Below are 22260 nucleotides of genomic sequence, written 5' to 3'. Positions count from 1 at the left end.
GTCTGCTGCCTCGGAGCTACATGAGGGGGCCTTGGAGGTGGAGGAGAGCTGTCCTCACCACGGTGTAGCCTCTGCCCTCAGGTTCTGGAGGGTATGTGACGCAGGCTTCCCATGGAAATGGCCCTGAACCAGCCCTTGATCTGGCCCCTTCCGCTTACCTGTTCGAGGCTGTGGGGCCATGTTTGCTCTGCAGCCCCAAACTTGGGTCATGTGGCCTGTAGGATTACACGAATCCCTCCAGGTGGGAGTGTTGGTTGAATTTTCCAAACTGTTTTGATGTATGGGGATGGGGAAGTGAGAGGCTCCTGGAGAGTGCAGGGCTCGTGGTTGCCAGAAGACACGGGGACTTGCGTGTGGTCCCGGGGCTGCCTCCCTAGCCCTCCGAGGCAGGGCCTCACCGGGGGCAGCGGAGCTGAGGCTGTGGTGCTGCCCAGCCTCCCAGGGCACAGGCTGGGGTTGGAGCTCCGAAGCCACGCTCTTTTGGTCTCTCTCTCTCCCACCTTTGTGTTTCTGTGGGCTGGGGGGTTCGTGGAAAGCCCGAGAACGAACTTTTAACCCCGAGTGGGCTCCTTGCCAGTTGAATGACCTTAGTGACAGCGTCTTGGGGAGCCTCAGGTTTCACACAGGGAGAGCGAACCGTCATCGGAGGGTTTTACTGAGAGAATGAACCAAGTGAAATTCAGCCCGACACAGTGCCCGGCCTCGGGGTGTTCAAGAAGTGTTGGTTCTCATTTCCACTTGAGATCTGCAAACAGCTAAAACACATCTGTGCTTGAAAAATTCTAACTCCTTGAACAAATAGTCTATCCTTCTGAAAACAAAACAGTGTATGCAATGACCTACGTTAAATGTGTCTTACTGGCCAATTAATCATGTGGTTAAACATTTGCCTAAGGCTGTAAGAAGTCAAATAAGTAGGTCCTAAGGCAAGTAGGAAGGAAGGAATCGTATTCATTCCGAAGTTCTGAAAACATGTAGGACACACAGTGGGTGTTGGGGCGGGGGAGGAAGAGGCCCATTGGATGCCCTCGGACACACACCCAAAATGGTGAGATTGGGCCTTGCCTTCACTGTGTATGGGCTTTTCCCCCGAGAAAAGACTAGAAGTCGTGTGTGTGATGGTGTGTGTGTGTGGTGTGTGCGTGTCTGTGTCTGTGACTGTGGGTCTCAGCAGCTCAGCTGACCCAGGCTCCCTGGGCAGAGTCTTGAGGAGAACCAGCTCATTCCCTGAGAATGGCCCATTTTCTAGGGTGCCGTGTGTGCCCAGGGTCCCCTGGGCCAGGACAGTGCTGCATGACCATTTGATGTGACTGAAGGCCAGGGTAGGTGGGCTGACCGGGGGGTGACTCTGCTTGGCCAGGGGGTGGGCTCCAGTGGTCCAGGATGAGCTACTCTGCCCCTGTCTCTGGAGACAGATCAAGGGGTGGCAAGAGCCTTCCCAAGGTCCTCACTCCTCTTGCGGTCAATGTCTTCCATTTCCCGTAGCTTCTGCAAAAGGCATTAGGGAAAGCTGGGGATCAGGGAGGGGACTTGAGGAGCCGCTGCTGATGTGAAGCTAGAGTGGACTCCCAGACCTGGGCCGCAGCTGCCCTGTCCACTCAGTCTCCGCTGCGCACTCATGGCCGACCCTCCCCCACCCCTTCCCTGTTGCTTCTCCTACCTGGGAGATCTCAGCAAGGATGATCCCTCGGTACTGTCTGCCCTGCCCCAGTGCCTCCATGCCAGCCAGGAATTCTTTCCTCTCCTGGATTTCCTTTACCACTAGACGGGGGGAGAAGGGCCGTCCGTGTACAGGGCAGTAGGGGGCCAGCAGGCTCCTGGGATGGGTGGTGGGGGCAACAGGTTGCTTCTCGTGGGGAGAGGAAGCAGTTCTGTGGCCAGTGTTTCTCACTCTGGCCGCAGGTTGTGGGCCCCTCCACACCCCCCACCCCAGCATAAGTGGCCCTTCAGTGGCTTACATTCTTCAAAGCGGTCCGGCTCAGGGGCCGAGTCCTCCTGTTGCACCGGAGGGGGCTTTTTTTTCCGTTCCTCTGAGTCCTTCCCAGTGGCAAAAATATTTTGGAGTCTTCGCTTCTCCTTCTCCAGATCTCCTGTAGGGCCCAGAAACGGCCTCATTAAGGCAGGCAGGGCACCCCCTTCATCGCACGCTTGCTCCAGGGCCCCTGGGCCACACGGAGCGGGCTTCCGCAAACCGGGCGCCTTCTACCCTGGGCACCCCGAGCTTGTGTCAAGACAGGCAGGAAGGGGAAGGGCTGGGGGAATGGAAGTCAGAACCCACACGCGGCTCGGGTGCAGAGCGAGGCTAAGAAAACATGACTGTCGTGATGGCAGCCTGGGTACCGAGGCTGCAGGGAGCTGTCGGCGGGTCGGGGCCACGAGTCACATCGGACGCCCAGTAGGGAGGGGGACAAAGGCTCCGTGGAGGAGGCTGGCATGCAGAGGAGCTCTGGATTGGAGCGACTGTGTGACCTTAAAAGAGCAGTGGCCGTGAGACCTGACAGCCAAACAAACGTTCCTCAGGGACGGGTGGACTCCAGTTAATCATTACTGAGTTCTAAACAAAAAAGGATCACCTGACTGGTTTCCCCCATACCCTGAACACCCCAAGCTAACAAGTGCCAAGGTTCAAGCACATGAGTATACACAGCATGAGAATTCACTGGCCCCCTCGGGGAGGGAGGGGGAATCGGGGCTCTCGAGGCCCTCTCACTTACGGGGGGCTTGAGGCCTGAATGGTTCCCGGCTGTAGGCCCCGCGGGCTTGGCACAAGCTGGCAGGCCGGAGGTGGGGCCGGGCCGCCAGGATGGGAGGCAGGTAGATGTCTGAGGCTGGCTGTTTGGAAGGCAAGACCCTCTGGCTGGATGTTGGGCTGCACCGTAGGGGCAGAGTATCTCCTCCTGGGGCAGGAAGGTTCGGGTGAGGCGCGGTTGGGGGTGGGAAGCCACCTGGGTTGTGTTGTGTTTTGTGAATTTATAAGTGATACTGCCTTGCTACAACAAGTCAAAGAGTATAGAAGTCTTCCCTTCTGCCCTCTGATCCCCCACCCCCACCCCCACCCCACAACGAGCAATTGGTAGAATTTGGTGGTCTTGTTCCAGACTCTCTGATGTTAATACAAACATGTTCAAAGATATATGTGCGTATATGACCTTCGTGTTTCAAACACTGGATCATACTGTATTATATTCAGTAATAGACCCTTCACTTAACAATTTATCATGGACAACCTTCCAGATCACTCCATTTATATATAACTTATTTTTTATAGCTATATACTAGTTCTTAGAATGGACACATTATTTATTTTATTCAACTAGTCTCCTAATCTCAGAAATTCAAGCTGTTTCCTTCTTTTTTTTTTTTTTTACTACTTCAAACAATGCTGCAATAAACATTCTTGTGCATCAAGCCTCTATACTGGTGCTTTTATTTCTATAGATGGATTCCTAAAACCTGCTTGGTCCACAGGCAGGGAGGGATGGTTTGGATGGTAATACACACCAGTCCCTCTCAATCGCCCCAAAGCCCAGCTCAGAGCAGGCCCCACCCGTTATTTTGATCTGGTTCCCATCTACCTCTTCTACTTTTCCGATCTTGTATCATCCACTCAGCAAAGACATACTGAACATCTGCTCTGTGCCAGGCCCCGGACACTGGGGGTAAAGTAGTAAAGTAAGACAAAGTCCTGCCCTCAGGGAACTTACATTTGGGGTTGGAGGGGTGTGCATGATGACTATGTAAAATACATAGATTGTGACAGTACAGGGATGGAACAGAGTATGTCAGAGCAGGATTTACAATTTGACAAAGGATAGGCAGGGAAGGCCTCATGAAGAGGGTAAACTTGGAGAGAAGACCCCAAAGGTGAGGAGCTCTGCTGTGCAGATACTTTGGGGAAGAGCATCCCAGGCAGAAGGAACAGCTAGAGCAAAGGCTGTGAGGTGGTAATGTGCCTTGAGGGTCTGAGCAACAGCCAGGAGGCTAGGGTGCCGGGAATGGGGTGAGCAAGACGGGGGATAGTGGGAGTAGAAGTCAGAGGTCAGGGAGGGCAAGAGAAGTATAGGGCCTTGTAGGCCTCTGGAAAGACTGACTTTTACTTTGAGGTGGGAAGCCATCAGAGGGTTCTGAGCAGAGAAGTTACATGGTCCTTTGGCTGCTGAGGAAAATACGGTGTGGGGACCAAGGGCAGAGGTGGTCAGAGTCAGGATATGGTTTGAAGGGCAAGCTGACCCACGCAGATGGGTTGGATGTGGGGTCTGGGAGAAAGAGAGGAGTCAGGCACCTGGGTGGCTCAGATGGTTAAGTGTCTGCCTTAGATGGTTAAGTGTCTGCCTTCAGCTCAGGTCATGATCCCAGGGTCCTGGGATCGAGTCCTGCATCGGGCTCCCTGCTCAGCGGGGAGCCTGCTTCTCCCTCTCCCTTTCTCTCTCTCTCTTATGAATAAATAAATAAAATCTTTAAAAAAAAAAGAAAGAGAGGAGTCAAGGATGGTTCCGAGGTGTCTGTCCTGAGGGCCTGGAAGCATGGAGTCACCGTTACATCCCACTAACCCTCCCCTTCCCAGAGCCTCTACCTAGAGCCCCACCACACCTTTCCCGCTCTTCTTTGAAGAGATGTTATGCTTCCTAGAATGTCCCTCCCGCTCCCTCCACGCCCTATGTCCGCCTGCCCAGGGCCAAGTGCTACCTCCTCTGGCCCGTCCTCAGCAGATGGTTACAGCCCAAGGAATTCTGGGAGTTCAGGTGAAGGAGAGGCATTTGCGGCTTGCAACGGAATCCGAATGAAGCCGCAAAGCAACAAGTAGCATTTGGTTAAGAGGAGAAAAAAAGAGAGGGGATTCTAGAAGAAAGCTGTCTCAACACCAATGCTTGGAGGCAAGTTTTTAAAAAAGAAAACTAAGGGGGCACCTGGGTGGTGCAGTTGCCTAAGAGTCTGACTCTCAGTTTTGGCTCAGGTCGTGATCTCAGGGTCTTGGGACTGAGCCCCGTGTGGGGCTCTGTTCTGAGCGTGGAGATTCCTCCCTCTCCCTCTGCCCCTCCTCCCATTCTCTCTAAAATAAATAAATAAATCTTTATAAATAAATAAGTAAGAAAAAGCAAACTTAGGAGAGTAAAACTGTCCAGCAAACCCGTTCCTTACCTTGGTTTCCCCACTAATCAAATCAGTCCCTTAGTAAATATCCAGCACCTGGGCACTGGGGGTACTGGGGTGAACAAGGCAGACATAGTCCTTGGTCTCCTGGAATTTACTTTTATTGGAATTTCTAGCACCTTCTCTTTGTAGTCATGCGGCAGTGGGCACCAGATTATTTGTGGACTGCCGAGTGCAGAGATGGAGTGATGGGATGGGGATGTGCTACGGCTCTGGGCTCTGACAGCCTGAGTTGTCCTTGTCCCCAACGAGGAGGATCTTGACCCCTGTGCTGGCATGGCAGAGCCTGCCCTGGCCACTGCTGGACACGTACTGCCCATCTTTGCCTCTCTGGTTCTCCCTCCCCTTTGCTCCTGTGGCTGCTCAGGGTGTCCTCCCACAAGCACATCCTTCGGCACCTAAGGCCATCACTTCTGGTAGACTCAGTAGAGAAGATTCTGACATTCTCTTCAAGGCCACTTCCCAGGTCTCTGTTCTGATCCATTAAGTGCGGATTCAGTTACAGCTCAGGAAGGTAGTGTTCAAGATCTTGGAGAGCACCTTCCTATCGCACTCATGTCCTTCCACTTTTTGGTTTTTCTTCAAAATAACTAATACGGTGGGTGGCCAGAGGTGAGCTGTGGGAAGCCTTTGTACACTCTTCCTATGTTGGAATTCTGCCAATTGTTTTGTTTCTGCTAGTTAAGCTGTGACTGAATCAAACTATGAGTAAGACACACACACACAGTCCTTTCCTCCAGAGAGCTCATGTGGTATGTGTATAACAGGAAGGGACTGATGGCAGACATGACCATGTGGAGACTATTTTGGCTGGGCAGGATGTCTCGATTGGGCTGTGATCTCTCGGAAGGCTGGCCAGAGATAGACCGCAAGAGGCTTGTTGTTGTGCTAGGACCCATGTCCTGGGAAGAAGCAAAAGCCCTAAAAGGTCAGTTCCCCAGGAGCAGGGGTCAGAAATACTCCTCAATTTTTTTTTTTTGGTATTTTAATTTTTTATTGTTTTTTTTTTAAAGATTTATTTATTTTTAGAGAGAGAATGGGAGAGAGAGAGAGCATAGGAGAAGGGGCAGAGGGAGAGAATCCTTCAAGCTGACTCCCCGTTGGGTGGGAGCCCTCATGGGCTCAATCTCACAGTCTATGAGATCACGACCTGAGCCTAAACCAAGAGTCAGACACTCAACCAACTGAGCCACCCAGGCGCCCCTTCTTTGGTCTTTTTTTTTTTTTTTTTTAAAGATTTTATTTATTTTTTAGAGAGCGAGCGAGAGAGAAACAGCATGAGAGGGGAGAGGGTCAGAGGGAGAAGCAGGCTCCCCGCTGAACCGGGAGCCCGATGTGGGACTCGATCCCAGGACCCTGGGATCATGACCTGAGCCGAAGGCAGATGCTTAACCATCTGAGCCACCCAGGCGCCCCTTCTTTGGTCTTTTTAAATGAAGTCCCTTCCCTACCACTTAATATGGAAGAGGATTAAAAGTGTGGTCCAGAGTCCCTCTGCCCAGGAAGCCTCTGTGGACTGCCTCTTACTTTTCATGGTGTCCATGATGTGGCGCTGTTGGAAGTTAGTCAGCTTGGATTCCTTCATCATCACTGCAAAGATAAAGCACCTCTATGAGGTCTCCTGGGTGGCAGGCAGAGCCCTTCATCTCACCCTATTCCAGTGTAAAACTGTATCACCCCCAACCCCATTCTGCACCTGAGTACTCCTTCTCTCCTTGTTTTTTTCTGGAGCACTTACTACCATCAAAATTCTATATATTTTACTTATTTATTGTCCCCTTCCTACTAGAATATTAGCTCCATGAGACAGAAAGAATTTTTGCTGTTTTCCTTTTTTCTTTTTTTTTAACTGCTGTGTCCTCAGCACTTAGAGCAATGTCTAAAGCACATGAAGTAGGTTTAAAATTTTTGCTGTTGTTGAGTGAATGAATGAATGGACAATATTTATTAAGCATGTGCCAGGGGCTGGAGCTACAGTTGTGAGCCCAAACAGGCAAAATCCCTGCCCTGATGGAGTTCATGGTCTAGACGGGTAGATGAATATTAATCCAATGGGAGACAACTAAATATCTGACTACAGGTTGTGTTGTCCACTGAAGGAAAAGGTATTTGGTGGTGTGAAAGGGCGGAACCACTGTGGTGGTGGTGGGTGGGGAGGAGATAAGGCTTCCTGGGGAAACAGAAAGTGTGGTCTAAGGGATGCACAGGAGCCCATCTCTTTAAAATTCTAATTTCTTTGACCTTTGGCCACTTGCAAGTTGTAGGGTCCCTGAACTTTTCTGAACCCCAGGCTTTTTATCTATAAAATGACAAGAGCAATTGCTAAGCCACAGGTCATGTAGGGGAGAACAGAGGGTAACTGTTACCACCACTCTTCTCCTGTCCTTTAAACACACTGACCTCTGAGCAGCTCGCAGGTCCCCGGGGTGTAAGTGGCCGGCTTGGGGCAGCGCCAGAACTCTGTTCCTTTGGTCACTGCCTCCACCCTTTCCTGGGAAGCCATGGGAAGGCTCTGAGGAGGGAAAAACGCAGTGGCACAACCCCCGTCTCCCAGGTCCAATCTCTGCTCGCGCACCCCACAGTGCCACCCAAAGTCCTGGAGCCACAGGAGAATCGTGACGTCGCCGCCAATTTCGCGACAGTGCCCTATCCTCCTACCCCGAACAGAGACACAGGCAGACCCACACACACGAACGGAGACCTCATCCTGACCCGACGCCTGCGGCAGGGAAGCGTCTCTGGAGGAAGGGGGCGTTAGGACAGCAGTGGTCCGGACAGGGCCCGTTGGGGCATACGCCGAAATTGAAACCTCACCCTAAAGTAAGACCCCGGCTGGCTGTCCCCCGCCACAGAGAGCGGCTGGGCTCGGGAGACCGTAACCACAGCTCCGCAGCGGCACCGCGCCTGGGCCCCGCACAAATACTGGCAGATCTCGGCGACCAGAGCCGCCGCTAGCTGCTCTGGCTACCATGGTAACGGGCACACGCCTCTCGGCGCGTGCGCACAGTTACGGCTCCGGCCTGCCTCCCGGAAGTACTTGCCTCTGGGTCACGGCGCAGGCGCAGAGTACGCGGGGCGCCGCGCGAGGCGCAGGCACGCTGTTTGCGGGTTTCCGCGCGGGTCTTGGGCTCAGAGCCGTGTCGCGTCGGTGCGGGCGTCATGTCAGACAACGAGGACAAGTGAGTGCGGGGGCTTCGGAAGGAGCGGGTGAAGCGGGAGCCTGGGCCGAAGGAGGCTGCGGAGCCAGGCTCGAGGGGCAGTGTCTGAGGGGACTGTGGGTGCTGAGGGGGCTCGGCGGGACTGGAGAGGGGAAGGGCGGGGAGCCAGGAGCAGAGACCCGCCGGAGGCTGGGCACGGAAAGGCCCGACTCGAGGGTCCAGAGAGGAGCAGTGAAAAAGGTCTTTCAGCAGACTTCCAGCGGGCCGGGCTGTGTGTTTTGTAATGGGAGTACTGAGGTGAATCCGGCATAGTCCCTGCTCACCGGAGAGGGGACAGGCCCAGAAACAGATAGTACGGGCTCGTGTGAGAGTACGCGGTAGAAGTGTGTAGTATCGAAGTCATCCAGGGGAGAGTGTGGTGAGACCCGGGGGTGGTAAAGGCCTGGAAGGGTTGCAGTAATCTCGGTGAAAGAAGGTAGTGGCTTGGACTGGGGTGACGCTAGTAGCCGTGGTGACAAGTGGTTTTGAATTCTGGATTGATTTCGAAGCTAGGGCGCGAAGATTTCCGGATGTGCGGGATCGGAGGAGAGTCTCTTCTGAAGGTAAAAATAGTGGAATCATCAGCATAAGCATATTAGTCAAAACTAAGAATCAGGTGAGATCACCAGGGGAGTGTCAGTAGGGAAGAGTAGATGGCTGGTGATCGAGTTGTTGGAGCATTCTAGCATTGAGTACTCGTGGGAAAAGAGGGGAAACCAGCAGAGGAGACCGAGATGGAGCAGCCAGTGAGGTGGGGAACCCCAAGAGAGAGGAGGCCTTGCAGTCAAGTGAGGAGAGTATATTGAGTGGTGGTGGGGGGGAGTGGGGGAGTGGTCTAGTGTGCCAACTGATAGATCAAGCCAAATGAGAACAAGAATTGTCGATTGGATTCAGCAACGTGGCAGTCGTTAATGAACTTGAGAAGAGTGGTTTTGCCGGAACTGTGGAGGTGAAGGTCTTACTGGAGTGAGATTATGACAGAATGGGAAGAGAGGAATTGGAGACAGGGAAGATGGGCATCTCTCATGAATTTTGCTTCTAAGAGAAGCATGGAACTAGGGCCCTGGGTGGTATAAGAGAAGTAAATTTTGTTTGTTTGGTTGTTTTTAAAGATTATTTGAGAGAGAGAGAGAGGGAGGGAGAATCTTAAGCAGACTCTGTGTTGAGCGCAGAGCTCCACATAGGGTTCCATCCCACGACCCTGAGATCATGACCTGAACCGAAACCAAGAGTCAGACGCTTAACCGACTGAGCCACCCAGGCACCCCTGTTTGTTTTTTGAGATGGGGAAATAACTACATGTTTATACGTTGATGGGAATGATCCACTAGAGAGGGAAACAGTGATGGTGAATGAATGAGTCCTAGCAAAATTTGTGGGCTGATGGGGTATGGATGAAGGAGTAAAACGGAACAGAAGTTTGATTCACTCATTAACTAGTTATTTATTATTGAGCCCTTTCTACATATCAGTTGAGACAGAGATCTCTTCTTTCTTTGATTGTAGTTTGATGCTCCAACTAACTGATCCCTTCTTCTTATACAGTTTTGATGGTGACGACTTTGATGATGTGGAGGAGGATGAAGGGCTAGGTGACTTGGAGAATGCCGAGGAGGTGAGTATTTAGCTGTGGGCTCCCTTTCTCTGCAGCCCAAGCTGCCAAATAAGCGTCGGTGATAATTGCCTGAATGAGTGAGCAGTGTTCCAGTACTGAGTAGTGAAAAAGTCCTACAGGGTGGGCCATAACTTGTGGCTTTTGGGGCAGTTGGTTTGCTGATGGGTGAAATATTGTCATTCATTCAGCAAGCATATGTTGAATGTTTATTATGTACTAGGTGCCCAGTGGGCAGGGTTTATGTAAGGAGCCAAGCGGGGGAGTGACCTGGGATAAAGCTGGAGAGGTAAGGGCCCACATCAGGCAGGATTTTCTAGCCTAAAGGCACTGGAAGCCACCGGCAAGTGTTGAGGCAGAGAGTGGCATGATCCAGTTTACACTTTAGAAAGGGCATTCTGGCCCCAGGGTGACGAGTGAGTTGGGGAGGAGCAGGAGTAAAAGAGACCATTAGAGTCTCTCCATCCAGGTGAGAGACCTGTGGCTTGGACTTGGGTGCTCATAATGTAGGTGATGAGAAAATGGATGAAACATATTTTGGTGGATTGGATACGGAGCTAAGAAAGTGGGAAATGACAAAGGCGACCCCCAGGTTTCCGGCTTGCGTAACCAGGTGGATGGGTTGCTAACTTCATGAAAGACATAGAGCTTTCTGTCCTGTGACTGATGGAGGAAGAACTGCTTTATGGCTCCCATAAAGTGAACGATCCCTCAATTTTTTTAGGCTTGGAAGCCAAAGCCGCCCTTTTTGGTTTTTCTCTTTCTGCATGGCATTCTCAGGTACCTATTCACTGAGTCAGAAACCTCCTCTCCATCCTCCTGGTGCCCTACCATCCCTATTTTGTTGATTCTGCTTCCCACACATGGTCCGGCCCTGGTTCTGTTTCTCCATTCTTAGTGCTTCAGCCTGCTTTAGGTCTTCATTGCTTTTCACTCACTTTGTTGTGGAAATGTGTTACTGGTTTTCCTGCCTTCAGTCTCCTGCTACGGTGCTTGATTTGCCATTCTGCTGCCAGAGTGGTCTCTCTTACCTGATGGATTACTACTGGTCTTCCTAGAGGGTCTGCTTCTGCCCTTGCGCTCTGCAGACTATTCTCAGCAGAACATCCATAGGGATACCTTTAAATCTTACTTTTTTTAAAAGATTTTATTTATTTGAGAGAGAGAGAGAGCGTGTGTACACGAGCAGGGGGGAGGGGCAGAGGGAGATGGAGAAGCAGGCTCCCCGCTGAGCAGGGAGCCAGATGTAGAACTCTATCCCAGGATCCTGAGATCATGACCTGAGCTGAAGGCAGATGCTTAACCGACTGAGCCACCCAGGTGTCGGGATACCTTTAAATCTTAAGTCAAATTGTGTCTCTCCTCTATTTGGAACCCTCATCCAGGGGTTTCCCGTCTTATACAGAGTAAGTGCCAAACAGAAGTACAAGGTTCTCCATGCTCTGGCCACCTGCTTTCTCATCTCTCCTTGCTGTCCCTGCCAGGTCACTCCTGCTCAGGATCTTTGATTACCCGGTTCCCTCTTACAGGAATGCTTTTCCTGTAAATATGCACATCACCTACTGCTCACCTCCTTCTGGCCTTTGTCCAAGTGTCCCCTCAGTGAGGCTTCCATGACCATCTTATTTAAAGTGGCAATGTGCTCCCCCTCCTCCAACACACCCATTCTGGCACTCCCTGTCTTTTTTTCTGTTTGTTTTTAATTTTACTTATTTTTTCTTTTGTTTTTATACTACATATTTTACTTGATTTTGTTATCTCTTCTCATAACATCAGCTCTATAGGGGAAAGAATTTTTATTTGTCTTACTCTTCTATTTCAAGCACTTAGAACACTATCTGACATGCAGTAATACTCAATATTTGTTGACTTAATTCTTTGTTGTTTTTAAAAGTTTATCTATTTATTTTAGTAATCTCTACACCCAACATGGGGCTCTAACTCATGACCCCAGGATCAAAAGTCACATGTTCTACCCACCAAACCAGCCAAGTGCCCCTAATTATTTATTATAGAATTTACTCTCCTGCCTAAAACGCTATGCTCACCTTTTGCTCTAATCATACTTCACAACTAGTACATTCTCTCCCACCCCTGTGCTTTTATGCATGCAACTTGGCCTGCCTAGAATGCTCTTCTCTTCCTCATTGGCTTGGCAGCTCCTACTCATTCTTCTTAAGTAGCTCAAGTCTCATCTCTGGACTGTCTTTCTAACCCCCACACTTGCATCCCTTTGTAGCACCTGCTGTTTTGTTTACCCACGTCTCCTCTCCTGACTGAATTCTTTTTTTTTATTTAAAGATTTTATTTATTTAATTGACAGAGAGGGAGAGACAGTGAGAGAGGTAACACAAACAGGGGGAGTGGGAGAGGGAGAAGCAGGCCTCCCCCGAGCAGGGAGCCCGATGGATCCCAGGACCCCGGGATCATGACCTGAGCTGAAGGCAGTCGCCTAACCATCTGAGCCACCCAGGCCCCCCTCTGACTGAATTCTTTGAGAGCAGAACTGCTTAGCTTGCTGTCTTATCACCCATTATGATGATGTTTGGCACATGACAAATGCTTGATAGGTAATTGTTGAATACATGTGAATGTGTGTATATTTCTGCCGTCACTTTGACTTTTTAGCCACTTGACCTATTGATTCAGTTACCTGTCTGAAAGATGGAGTGCTTTCTCCTTGTCTCCTGCTTAGAGAGATTTGTTGTCTGTGCTCAAGGACTTTGCATACAGCTAATGTTCTGGGACCACCCCATCTCCAGGCTGTCTGCTTCTCTCTTCTGGATGAGGCAGCTGGCTCTGGAATCCCAATCATGGTTCTTCTCTTTCACTAGGTCTGAGACTCTGGCCAAGTTAGCTTCCACTCTGAGCCTCTGAAATGGGCACTGTCACCGTACCTTGTAACGTTACTGTGAGGACTAAATGAGGTGTCACTAACTACAGCAGCGTGAGCGCTGGCATGTAATAAGCGATCGTGGTAGCGGTGATTGTCATCGTTGTCATCATCATCCTCCCCCTCAACCCAGAACATACTCCCTGAGACTTCCCGTCTTTTCTGTCTTGGTGTCCAGGAGGGCCAGGAGAATGTTGAGATTCTCCCCTCTGGAGAGCGACCACAGGCCAACCAGAAGCGAATCACCACACCGTATATGACGAAGTATGAGCGAGCGCGTGTACTCGGCACCCGCGCCCTCCAGATCGCGTGAGTGTATGTCCCTTCATGGTCTTTTCCGTCGGTCAGGCCATGGTGAGCTTCCGAGCTATTGATGTGGCCCAGCAGACACCTGAAAACACTCTCCCTGCTCTCACGTGCTAAACAAGGCTGGTGCTGTCTCTGTGTGCCAGGCAGTATATTAGACTCCTGCCCTCAGGGAGTTTGTGATCCAATGGGAGAAATAGAACATGACCATCTGAGAAGCCAGATAACAGTATAGTAGGAACATAAAAATACAGAACTTGAGTGCCTGTCAGGTTAGTGAAGCAAAACAAAGAAAGAAAGAAGTGTGAATACAGGGAGCCATAGACCCTTGTGGGCTGGTTAGTCAAGGGGGCTGTGGCAGCACCTGTCTGGCTTAAGGTGGTTCTTGACTCGAGGTAGACTGTGGCCAGCCCCGAGGAGTGGGGATCCCCTCCACGTAGAGGCAGATCAGACCGTTCCTTTCTTCCCAAGTTTGGAGCCAGGTGAAGAATAACAAGATTTAGGAACTAGCCAGTAGACAGGTAGAGATCAAAATGTCCGATGATTGCATATTCACCCTGTCAGCCATAGCCAGTGCAGGCATCCAGGAGCTGTGTCTGCCAAGCCAAGGTTGTGGGTGAACAGACCTGAAAACACCCTCCCTTGTAGGCAGGTGGCTTTGAGAAAGCAGGGACTGTCGACGCTGAGCTACAGGTAACAGCTTTTTCTCCCAGAATTTCCTCTTGGGAGTTATTCCTCCTTCCTGGGGAGGAGTGAGTCGGGGGATAGAGAGGGGGCAGAAGTGTTATTGGTTACTCTAATAGAATGTCCTCCCCAGGGAAACACAGGCTGAGGAAATGAACCCCCACCCCAAACATCTTATAAGCTGGTGTGAGAAATGGTGGGTATCTGGAGGAATGGGTGCTTTAAGTAGGGAATAGTGGAAAATTGGCTAGAAAGAAAAGCTGGGGTCAGCTCTGTGGAGTCCTGCATGCTGGAGGAGATTCTAATCTGTGTTCCCTTCTTTGTTTTCAAATAGCATTGGGCTTTATCCTCCCTAGTCCTACGGGGTAAAGATGACCACCGTATCCACTTTGAACAGGATTTTATGGGTGGGCAACACTGTTCCTCATCTTCAAAGTAGTAGACCTCTCTAGCCTGGTGGTACTCCTGGCTGGTCTGGGTGGAATGAGAGCTGCACTCACTATGATAATTTTGATAATTTTTGGGTCAGGATCCTCTGGGTCTGTACCATCAATTATGGTAGCCACTAGCTACATGTGGCCATTTAAGTTAAGTAAAAATTTTTTTTAAGGATTTTATTTATTTATTTGTCAGAGCGAGAGAGAGCGAGAGAGCGAGCATAAGCAGAGGGAACAGCAGGCAGAGGGAGAAGCAGGCTCCCCACCAAGCAGGGAGCCTGATGTGGGGCTCGATCCCAGGCCCTGGGATCATGACCTGAGCTTAAGGCAGATGCCCAACTGACTGAGCCACCCAGGCGCCCCTAAAAGTTCAGATTTTCAGTCTAATTAGCCACATTTCAGGTGCTCAGTAGCCACATGTGGCTAGGGGCTCCATAGTGGATAGTGCTGATAGAGGACATTTCCATCATTGCAGAACATTCCAGTGGGCAGCGCTTGTCCAGGCTAAAAATGATCCAGCAGAAAGAATAACTTCTAAATTATTTTTCAAACAAGTGAATGATTCTCTGCAAGCTTAGAGTCTTTCAGCATTGAGTGAGGTACTGTGCTTGCACCTGTTGCGGAGGTGAAGCTGACTACAGGTGGCCCCAGACCCCCAGGCCTCCAGGTGTTCGCCGCCTGCTGGGGCAAGATGGCTCACAAAGAACCAGAACCCACAGCAGACGGGCGCTGTGCTTTAGAGAAGGCATGAGGAAGGAGGGAAGGGAGTCACTATAGGGGTGCCTGGGAGAGCCCAGGATGGGTAAAGGCCGGTGGTTTTGAGGGTATACCAGGTGCCAGAGACAGCACAAGGAGGGGCAGGCAAGGCATGGATTGTGGTGGGGGAATGGCAAGTAGCTGGGCTGGAGAAGACTGGAAAAGATGTCACTGGTGCCTTGAGTGACAAGTTCAGAAGATCAGCGTGCATTTGGTGGGCAGTGTGGGGCACTCAAAAGTTGGGAGGCAGACATTCAGTACACTACCAAGTCCCAGTGTCTTGCTTTGTTTTGAGAGAGAAGCTTGGTTCAGCTTAGTTGGGTCTATTGTGCTCCTTCTATGTAAGGGCTAGGACGCTGTCTGGTGGTTCCCCGATTGCTGTAGGCCCTCGGACAGCCAGGGCTGTATCTTGTCACCTAGTACCAGGCATGGGACCCTGCACCTTGTAGGTGCTGAACAAACATTTCTTGGATTTTTTTTGAAGTCTCACTCTGGTTCATTAGCACCACCTGGCGGCTGATGTTTACCACAGCCATTTCCTGAGGATCATTGCCAAGTTTGTGGGGTCCCTGGTGCAGGACAAAATACCCAAGGGCACACTCATGATTCCCACGTTGTATGCACAAGGCTGGATGAATGGACTTGAATTATTTATATCTTGAAAGAAATAAGGTGTACGCAGATCAGGAAAATAAGGTATACGCTACATTCTTTAAAGCTTTAAATTAAAATACTTGAGAGGGGATATGGGGAAAGTTAAACATTTGGTCTCTGCCCCTGGGAAATTTTCAGGCTTTTGGGAGTAACAGAAATCAAAATAATAATAAAATTAGTAAATTACATTGTGTAAACTGGTGGCCTTCAGACTGGCTATGATCACAATCACCTGGTGAGCTTTCAAATGCAGGTTCTCAGGCTTCACTAGAATTTCTATTCAGAGAGTCTGGAGCAGGACCTGAGAGCCTGTATTTTTAGCATGTTCTCCTAGTAATTCTGATGATTGTCGGGTTTGGGATCCATTCGTGTAAACTTGTGTTGAAATCATGAATGGTGGCTTCCTAGAGGAGGTAGGCCTAGAATTGGCATTCCTCTTGTTCATTTTGAGAGCCTCTGCTGCGGGCCGAGTGTTGTATTAGGGCGTGTGGTCCCGGGCCACCAGGTGCTCATGGTCTAATGCAGAAGACTTCAAATAAGCAACTACAGTACAGGGAGATTGAGAAGCTTAGGTGAAATGTGTCAGGGCGCTGAGCATTGCCAGAGTAGGGATTTCCAGGGCAGAGACTGCCAGAGTAGAGAAATGTGAGCCTCTCCCAGACTTGTAAGGAGAGGAAGAGCTTATAAGAGGATGCAGAAGGGAGCCAGCAGGGTGTGTCCGGGGAACCATGGGAGTTTGGTATGGTGGGAACATGGGATAAGTATAGGCAAGTAGCATGAGAAGGTGCTACCAGAAAGGTGAGCAGACTGGCTTCTGCCTGATGGCCGTGGGGTGTCGTGGAAGGGTTGTAAAGAGGTGAGCACCTGACCACAGGCCCTGTGTGGAGGTTGGAAGACCAAGACCCTGAGGGGTGTTGCCTGGATAGAGGAGGAAAATGAGCTGGCTGGGCCCTGAGGCAGGCCTGAGGAGTTGGGTTAGAGCTAGCCTCTGCATGGCCAATCCTTTGTGCTGGAATACTCTGCTGTGGGGGCCAGGCTCAGGAGTCTGTGGAAGGCCCTTGGCAAGCAAGGGAACTCACAAGAAGAATGTCATATGGCCCAGTGTCAAAAGCCTACATGCGTCCTGTTCACAGTACCTTTCTTTTCTTTTTCTTTTTTTTTTTAAAGATTTTATTTATTTATTTGACAGAGAGAGACAGTGAAAGAGGGAACACAAGCAGGCAGAGTGGGAGAGGGAGAAGCAGGCTCCCCGCTGAGCAGAGAGCCCGATGCGGGGCTCGATCCTGGGACCCTGGGATCATGACCTGAGCCGAAGGCAGACGCTTAACGACTGAGCCACCCAGGTGCCCCTCACACAGTACCTTTCTTAAGTTTATGGATCTTTATTTTTATTTTCTAAAGATTTTATTTATTTATTTGACAGAGAGAGAGTGCACGCACAAGCAGGGGGAGTGGCAGAGGGAGCGGGAGAAGCAGGCCCCCTGATGAGCAGGGAGCCCCATGCGGGGCTCAATCCCAGGACCCTGGGATCATGACCTGAGCCGAAGGCAGACGCTTAAACGACTGAGCCCCCCCAGGCGCCCCCAAGTTGATGGATCTTTATTAATGGGAGGTGTTACAGCATAGTGGGTAGGAGCATATGGGATTCCGGTCTTGGCTCTGCCACTTACTGGTTCTGTGAGCTTGGGCAAATCACTGATCTCTGTTCCTTAGTTTCCTCCTCAGTAAAATGGAAATTAGAGCAGTCGTCACCTCAAATGAGATCCTCTATGGAAAGAGCTGAGAACAGCATATGGGACTAGGTTAGTCAGTAGTGTTTTCATGTCATTGTAGGCAAGTCAGGGCTCTTTGTCTCCCATTTTTGAGTGAAGATACTGAGATTTGGAGAGAAATTCAGTGTCTCTGGAGGCAAAATTTAAATCCAGTATTCTGGCTCCCACTTGCTTATAGTCACTACGGCAGTGCCCCCGAACCCTTTCCCACCCCCCACGCTTGCCTGCCTCCCTAGAAGGTGACCTTTCCCAGGGAGGACTGGGGTGCTGATCTGATCCTGTTTGTGAAGTGAGCACCCCCCCCCCCCCCCGTCTTCCTGCTGGGCCTTTCTCCCCCAACACGTGTCCCTATACCTACAGGATGTGTGCCCCTGTGATGGTGGAGCTGGAGGGGGAGACAGATCCCTTGCTCATCGCCATGAAAGAGCTCAAGTAAGTCACCCAGACCGTGGTTCACTGCCTCAGAGCCCTGGGAGGCATCCCTTGGCCTCTCTGCTGCACACCCCCACCCCCACATCCCTGGCTGGGGAGGTGTGATTCTTGTTCCTGTCGGTCCTTAGTTTGTTCAGGAGGCCCGCTACGAAGAGGGGTGGGAGGGGCAGGTGAAGGGGGAGGGCTTTAATGAGACACGGTCCTCTCCTGTCTGTCGAAATCTCCCTCTTCCTGCTGCCCTTGGCTTTACCAGTATCCCTCCCCGCTTCTTCTTTCTCCCTTAAGCCATAGGATGGCAGAGCCTTTCTGGACCCACTGTCCCACACTCAGGGATGCAGGAACTTTCTTTTTATTGTAATTTCTTTCCCACAGAGTGCCCTCATAGTCCCAAAAGGATGCCGCTAGGACTTCTCTTTCTTGGCATTGTGCACACAGTCTGTCTCATCTGCTGTAGAACTGGGGTCATCAACCCTCATATACTTGTGACTTCTCCCCGCCACAGGGCCCGAAAGATCCCCATCATCATTCGCCGCTACCTGCCAGATGGGAGCTATGAAGACTGGGGGGTAGACGAGCTCATCATCACCGACTGAGCTGGAATCATCTTCCTGCCTGTGCCTCATCCTAATTTCTATTTTCACATTCTTTCTACATGTAAATAATAAACTGTTCAACCTTTCACCCCGCTCTGCCTCCAGCTCTCTGTGATGCCCACTCGCTACTTCTCTGTTACTGCCCCGCTGCCTGCCATTTGTGTGGCGCCGTGACCGTTGGCGCTGAGGAGCACCAGGGGCCTTACTCCTTGTGGATCCCCCGCATCCCTCCCTCCATCTCCCCGCTCACCAGCGCAAAGGCCGCTGCAGGGAGACACCTCAGCTGCCTTCCCAGCAGACAGACGAGTCTTTGTGCCCAGGGAGCTGGTTGCCACGGAAACCCCCAATTTCCTTTCCAGTGGGGACTGGCTGCAGGGGCTTCTCCCTTCTCAGGAGTATCACAGAGCAGGTCTCATCAAGCCACCCATTGTTTCCTGAGGACCTGCCTCGAGCCTCTTATCGTGGGCTCGGATCCCCTTTCAGGAGCTAGTGCCCCAGCAGGAAGCTTGGGGATGCAGTGATCTCCCGCCCTCCCCAGGCAGAGCCCTGCTGGGCAAGGCAACAGCTGTAGCAAGGACCGAACACCTGTCCTCACTCTGTCCCCACTCCTTAGGCCGCTGTCCTTCATGGTCTTCTGGTCCGCCACACCCATCCCGTCTCCTTCCCCACCTCTGCAGGATGTCCTTTCCCTTCTGTGTAGGGCCCGTGCCCCTCCAAGGCCTTGACTGGGATGACGGTGGGCAGGGAAACAGGGCTCCCGGGTTCCAGGTGTGACATGAAGTCGAGACTGGCGCTTCCTCTGCCCTAGGTTCTGGGTCCTGCTCTCTTCACCCTGCTTTACCCAACCCTTAGTAAGACCAATCCCATTGCTTTCTCCCTCCCTTGGGGGGACAGGGAGAGGGTGTATATTGATACCAACAGAGATAGAGGCAAAGTTGGCTCCCTGAATATTCCAGCCTTGACCTCCATTCTGCTGCCGGTTTCCCTTCCAGGAAGAAGAGGAGTGGGCTTGCCTGACCTCTGCAAGAGGCAGGGCCTCCGGGGTGGGCGCACCGTGGACAGAGTGGGAGTGACGAGTGTCCCCAGGAGTGGGAGGGGTGCCTGCAGCTCTGGAGAAGGGTTAATCCAGGGAGCAGTGGACTCTGCACCCCCTTCCTCCCTCCTCCAAGCCTGTGGAGTCCTTTAATCAAGTAGGGTGCTGAAATTCCAGCTCTGAAATGCCGCCTTTGTGCTGGCGTCCAGCCGGCCGCCCCGGAGTGCGGGGTCACTTTCTCGGCCCCGATTCTCTAAATGGTCTCTTTGTTCCTGCTGGGCCGCTCAGTATCAGATGTGATTAAAGGGAGATGGGGTTTGGGCGGGGGAAGAGAGAAGGGGCTGAGAGAGGGAGTAGGGGGTTAACCCTTAGGGGATAGGGTGTGGGGGAGATGGAGAAAGGGGTGGCTTTCCTCCCATCTCTCCCTTCCCATCCTGCTCCTCTTTCATGGAGTCAGTCCCTTGCTGCTCAGCTGACTAGGCCTGGGCACAGCCTCTTTAATCCTTTCCAGAAACACCTGGCCCCATCTCTCCACACATGGAGCCACTGCCTTCCTGAGGCCCAAGCACATCCAGAACCTTAGGTCTAAAGGGGTCAGCACAAGCCAGGTCTTCCGACTTCTCCAAGGTCATTTGTCCTCTCTGGGGCCATTTTACCTCCTCCCATATCCCCATCTCCATCTCTTAAGAGGCAGGTCCTGGAAGTGTTGGTTTCATCTTGATGTAGCCCCTCCCTTCTGCCCTGCTGGCTCTGTGTCCACAACCCCACTGAGAGCAGGAGCAGTGAACACCTGGAAATGGACTAACAACATGCTTTGCAATAGAGGGGAACGGGTGGGTCGTAAAAATTAGGAGAACCTAAGGTTAGTACTCCTTGATCCCTAACAAAATTCTAGAATAGGTTGTTGCGTATTTGAGAACACATAGGTAAATAAAAAGGAGATCCAGGAGCTAGCAGAGTTTCTAAGAATATTGCCACATGAATCAAATTTCCTTTTCTCAAAGGTTAGTAGTCTGGTAGGTCTGGTCTGGTAGGTTGGAGGAATGCGACAGATGCAGCGAATCTTGATTTTAGCAAGTCATCAGGCAGTCTTCCCATGTAGCTATGACGGAGAAGTTTGTACTTGTGGCGATATAGTTAGATTCAAAATTGATTGGACAGTCTTTCCCTAAGAGTGTAGGTAATAGAATTGATGATGGAGAAGTACTTAGTTGTGGATGTGGGCCTGTCCTCTTCATTTCAACCTTTTTTTATTAGTGACTTGAATAAGGTTATTCAAGTTTGCAGATATTTAAAGCTCAGAAGGAGCGCCAGTAAGTTGGATTCAGAATTCCAAGAGTGAGTATAGGTGGGAAAATGGTCAAATCCAACAAGATGAAATCTGTTAAAAATCAGTATAAAATCCTGCCTTTATCCACAACGCAACGAAAGAAAACACCAGAAAATAGTTTCTATACAGTTTGGGGTGATCGGACTTGGCAGCAGATATATCTATAAGAACAGGGGTTTGTAGTTACCACTAAGCTTCATGGGAGCCAGTGGTTGTGGCTGAAGTTGGCAGAAGAGCCCACATGACGCAGCTTCCAGATGGGAGTGTGGCCAGCCTGGGGGACTGGGCTAGTTCTTGGTGCTCCCTGCCCCACCCCAGGTCCTGACTAGGCGGTGAGGGGCTGGAGCCCACGGATGGAAGAAATGGATAAGGGAGCTGGGGATGCTGGTCTGGAGCAGCGGAAGAAGCATCACTCCCGATGACAAGCAGAAGTGAGGCCTGCAAGCCATGGGCAGGGTGAAAGAGGTGACAAGCTTTGGAGTCAGCTGGCTGCAGATTCTGGTACCAGTGCTTCTTAGCATCAACCTCTCAAAGTTTTAGCTGCCCATTTGGAAAATAGGGATAGCGAGTGGACCCACTCTCTCCTGGGCCTGAATGATAATAAAGCGCTCGACAGAGCACTTGGTCAGGGAGCACTCAGGGCACGGGAGCTGTTCCTGTCATTAGGAGCCAGGTCTAAGGGAGACTTCCAACCCCAGAGCCATCCATGAGTGGAGCATGGCGGTAAAGAGGTTTCCCTTGTCCCTGAGGAGTGGCCTCTGCCCCCGAGCACAGGTTGGAATTCCACTGAGGGGAGAGCTCTTAGGGAATGAGCACTGAAGGATGAGGTTGCATGTCTGCCATCCTGGGTTCACACCCAGACACAGGCAACTGCCAGGAAGACTTGGCTAGATCCCGGAGCAGACCAAGGGGTGTATATGTGCTGGAGGAGGGGAGGCACAGAGAGGGGGGCAGTGAGAGTCCACACATCCTAACGGACAGGACTGCTGGCTGCAGACAGCCAGACATCAGGCTTGACCCACCTCTTTCAAATACGTGTGCCTTGAGTTCTTTCAAGCCCCACCCCTCTGCTGGACAAGTGAAAGGGGCTACTCGGAAGGTGCTCTTGCTGAGCTCCAGCTGGAACGGCAAGTGACCCACCTACAGTATGGGCACAGCTGGGCTGGGAGAGAGCTCCCAGCGGAGGCCTCAACCCTGGGCACCCACTGACCCCATTGGGATGCTAGTTGTCCCAACACACTGCAGGGCCCCCACCTTCTCACGGGAGAGAGGAGACCTTTGCATTATCTGTCCTTTGCATTCTACCCCCTAGCTGTTTCCAGAAAGAGATTCTGAGGAAGCACAGGTGCAGGGATAAGAGACCAAGAGACAGGCCAGGTCAGGCCCACCAAGCAGGTAACCGGAACCTTT

At 51.3% G+C, this 22260-nt stretch overlaps 2 protein-coding genes across 3 annotated transcripts; one reads left to right on the top strand and one right to left on the bottom strand.

The window, feature by feature from the left end:
* Positions 1-446: 446 nt before the first annotated feature.
* Positions 447-8116, bottom strand: CUNH22orf23 (chromosome unknown C22orf23 homolog). Of its 2 annotated transcripts, none has more exons than XM_034987539.1 (7): positions 7966-8116; positions 7552-7663; positions 6679-6741; positions 2715-2945; positions 1959-2090; positions 1661-1761; positions 447-1488 (listed from the first exon to the last, which is right to left on the bottom strand). In XM_034987539.1, exons 2-7 carry the CDS (start codon positions 7652-7654, stop codon positions 1417-1419), a joined length of 702 nt encoding a protein of 233 aa, XP_034843430.1. In that variant the 5' UTR covers positions 7655-7663; positions 7966-8116; the 3' UTR covers positions 447-1416. The 2 variants fall into 2 exon arrangements, with proteins under 2 accessions (XP_034843430.1, XP_034843431.1); XM_034987540.1 differs by having other exon boundaries at positions 2715-2897; positions 7966-8115.
* On the top strand, positions 8117-18575 carry POLR2F (RNA polymerase II, I and III subunit F). Its single transcript, XM_034987541.1, has 5 exons — positions 8117-8330; positions 9894-9963; positions 13032-13162; positions 17823-17894; positions 18397-18575. Exons 1-5 carry the CDS (start codon positions 8311-8313, stop codon positions 18485-18487), a joined length of 384 nt encoding a protein of 127 aa, XP_034843432.1. The 5' UTR covers positions 8117-8310; the 3' UTR covers positions 18488-18575.
* The last annotated feature ends 3685 nt before the right edge of the window (positions 18576-22260 follow it).

This window comes from Mirounga leonina, unplaced genomic scaffold, assembly GCF_011800145.1.
Source record: "Mirounga leonina isolate KUSES-001 unplaced genomic scaffold, KU_Mleo_1.0 Mir_418, whole genome shotgun sequence".
Lineage (NCBI taxonomy): Eukaryota > Metazoa > Chordata > Mammalia > Carnivora > Phocidae > Mirounga > Mirounga leonina.
Note: the sequence above shows the minus strand (reverse complement) of the source record. Positions and strands in the feature narration are given on the sequence as shown.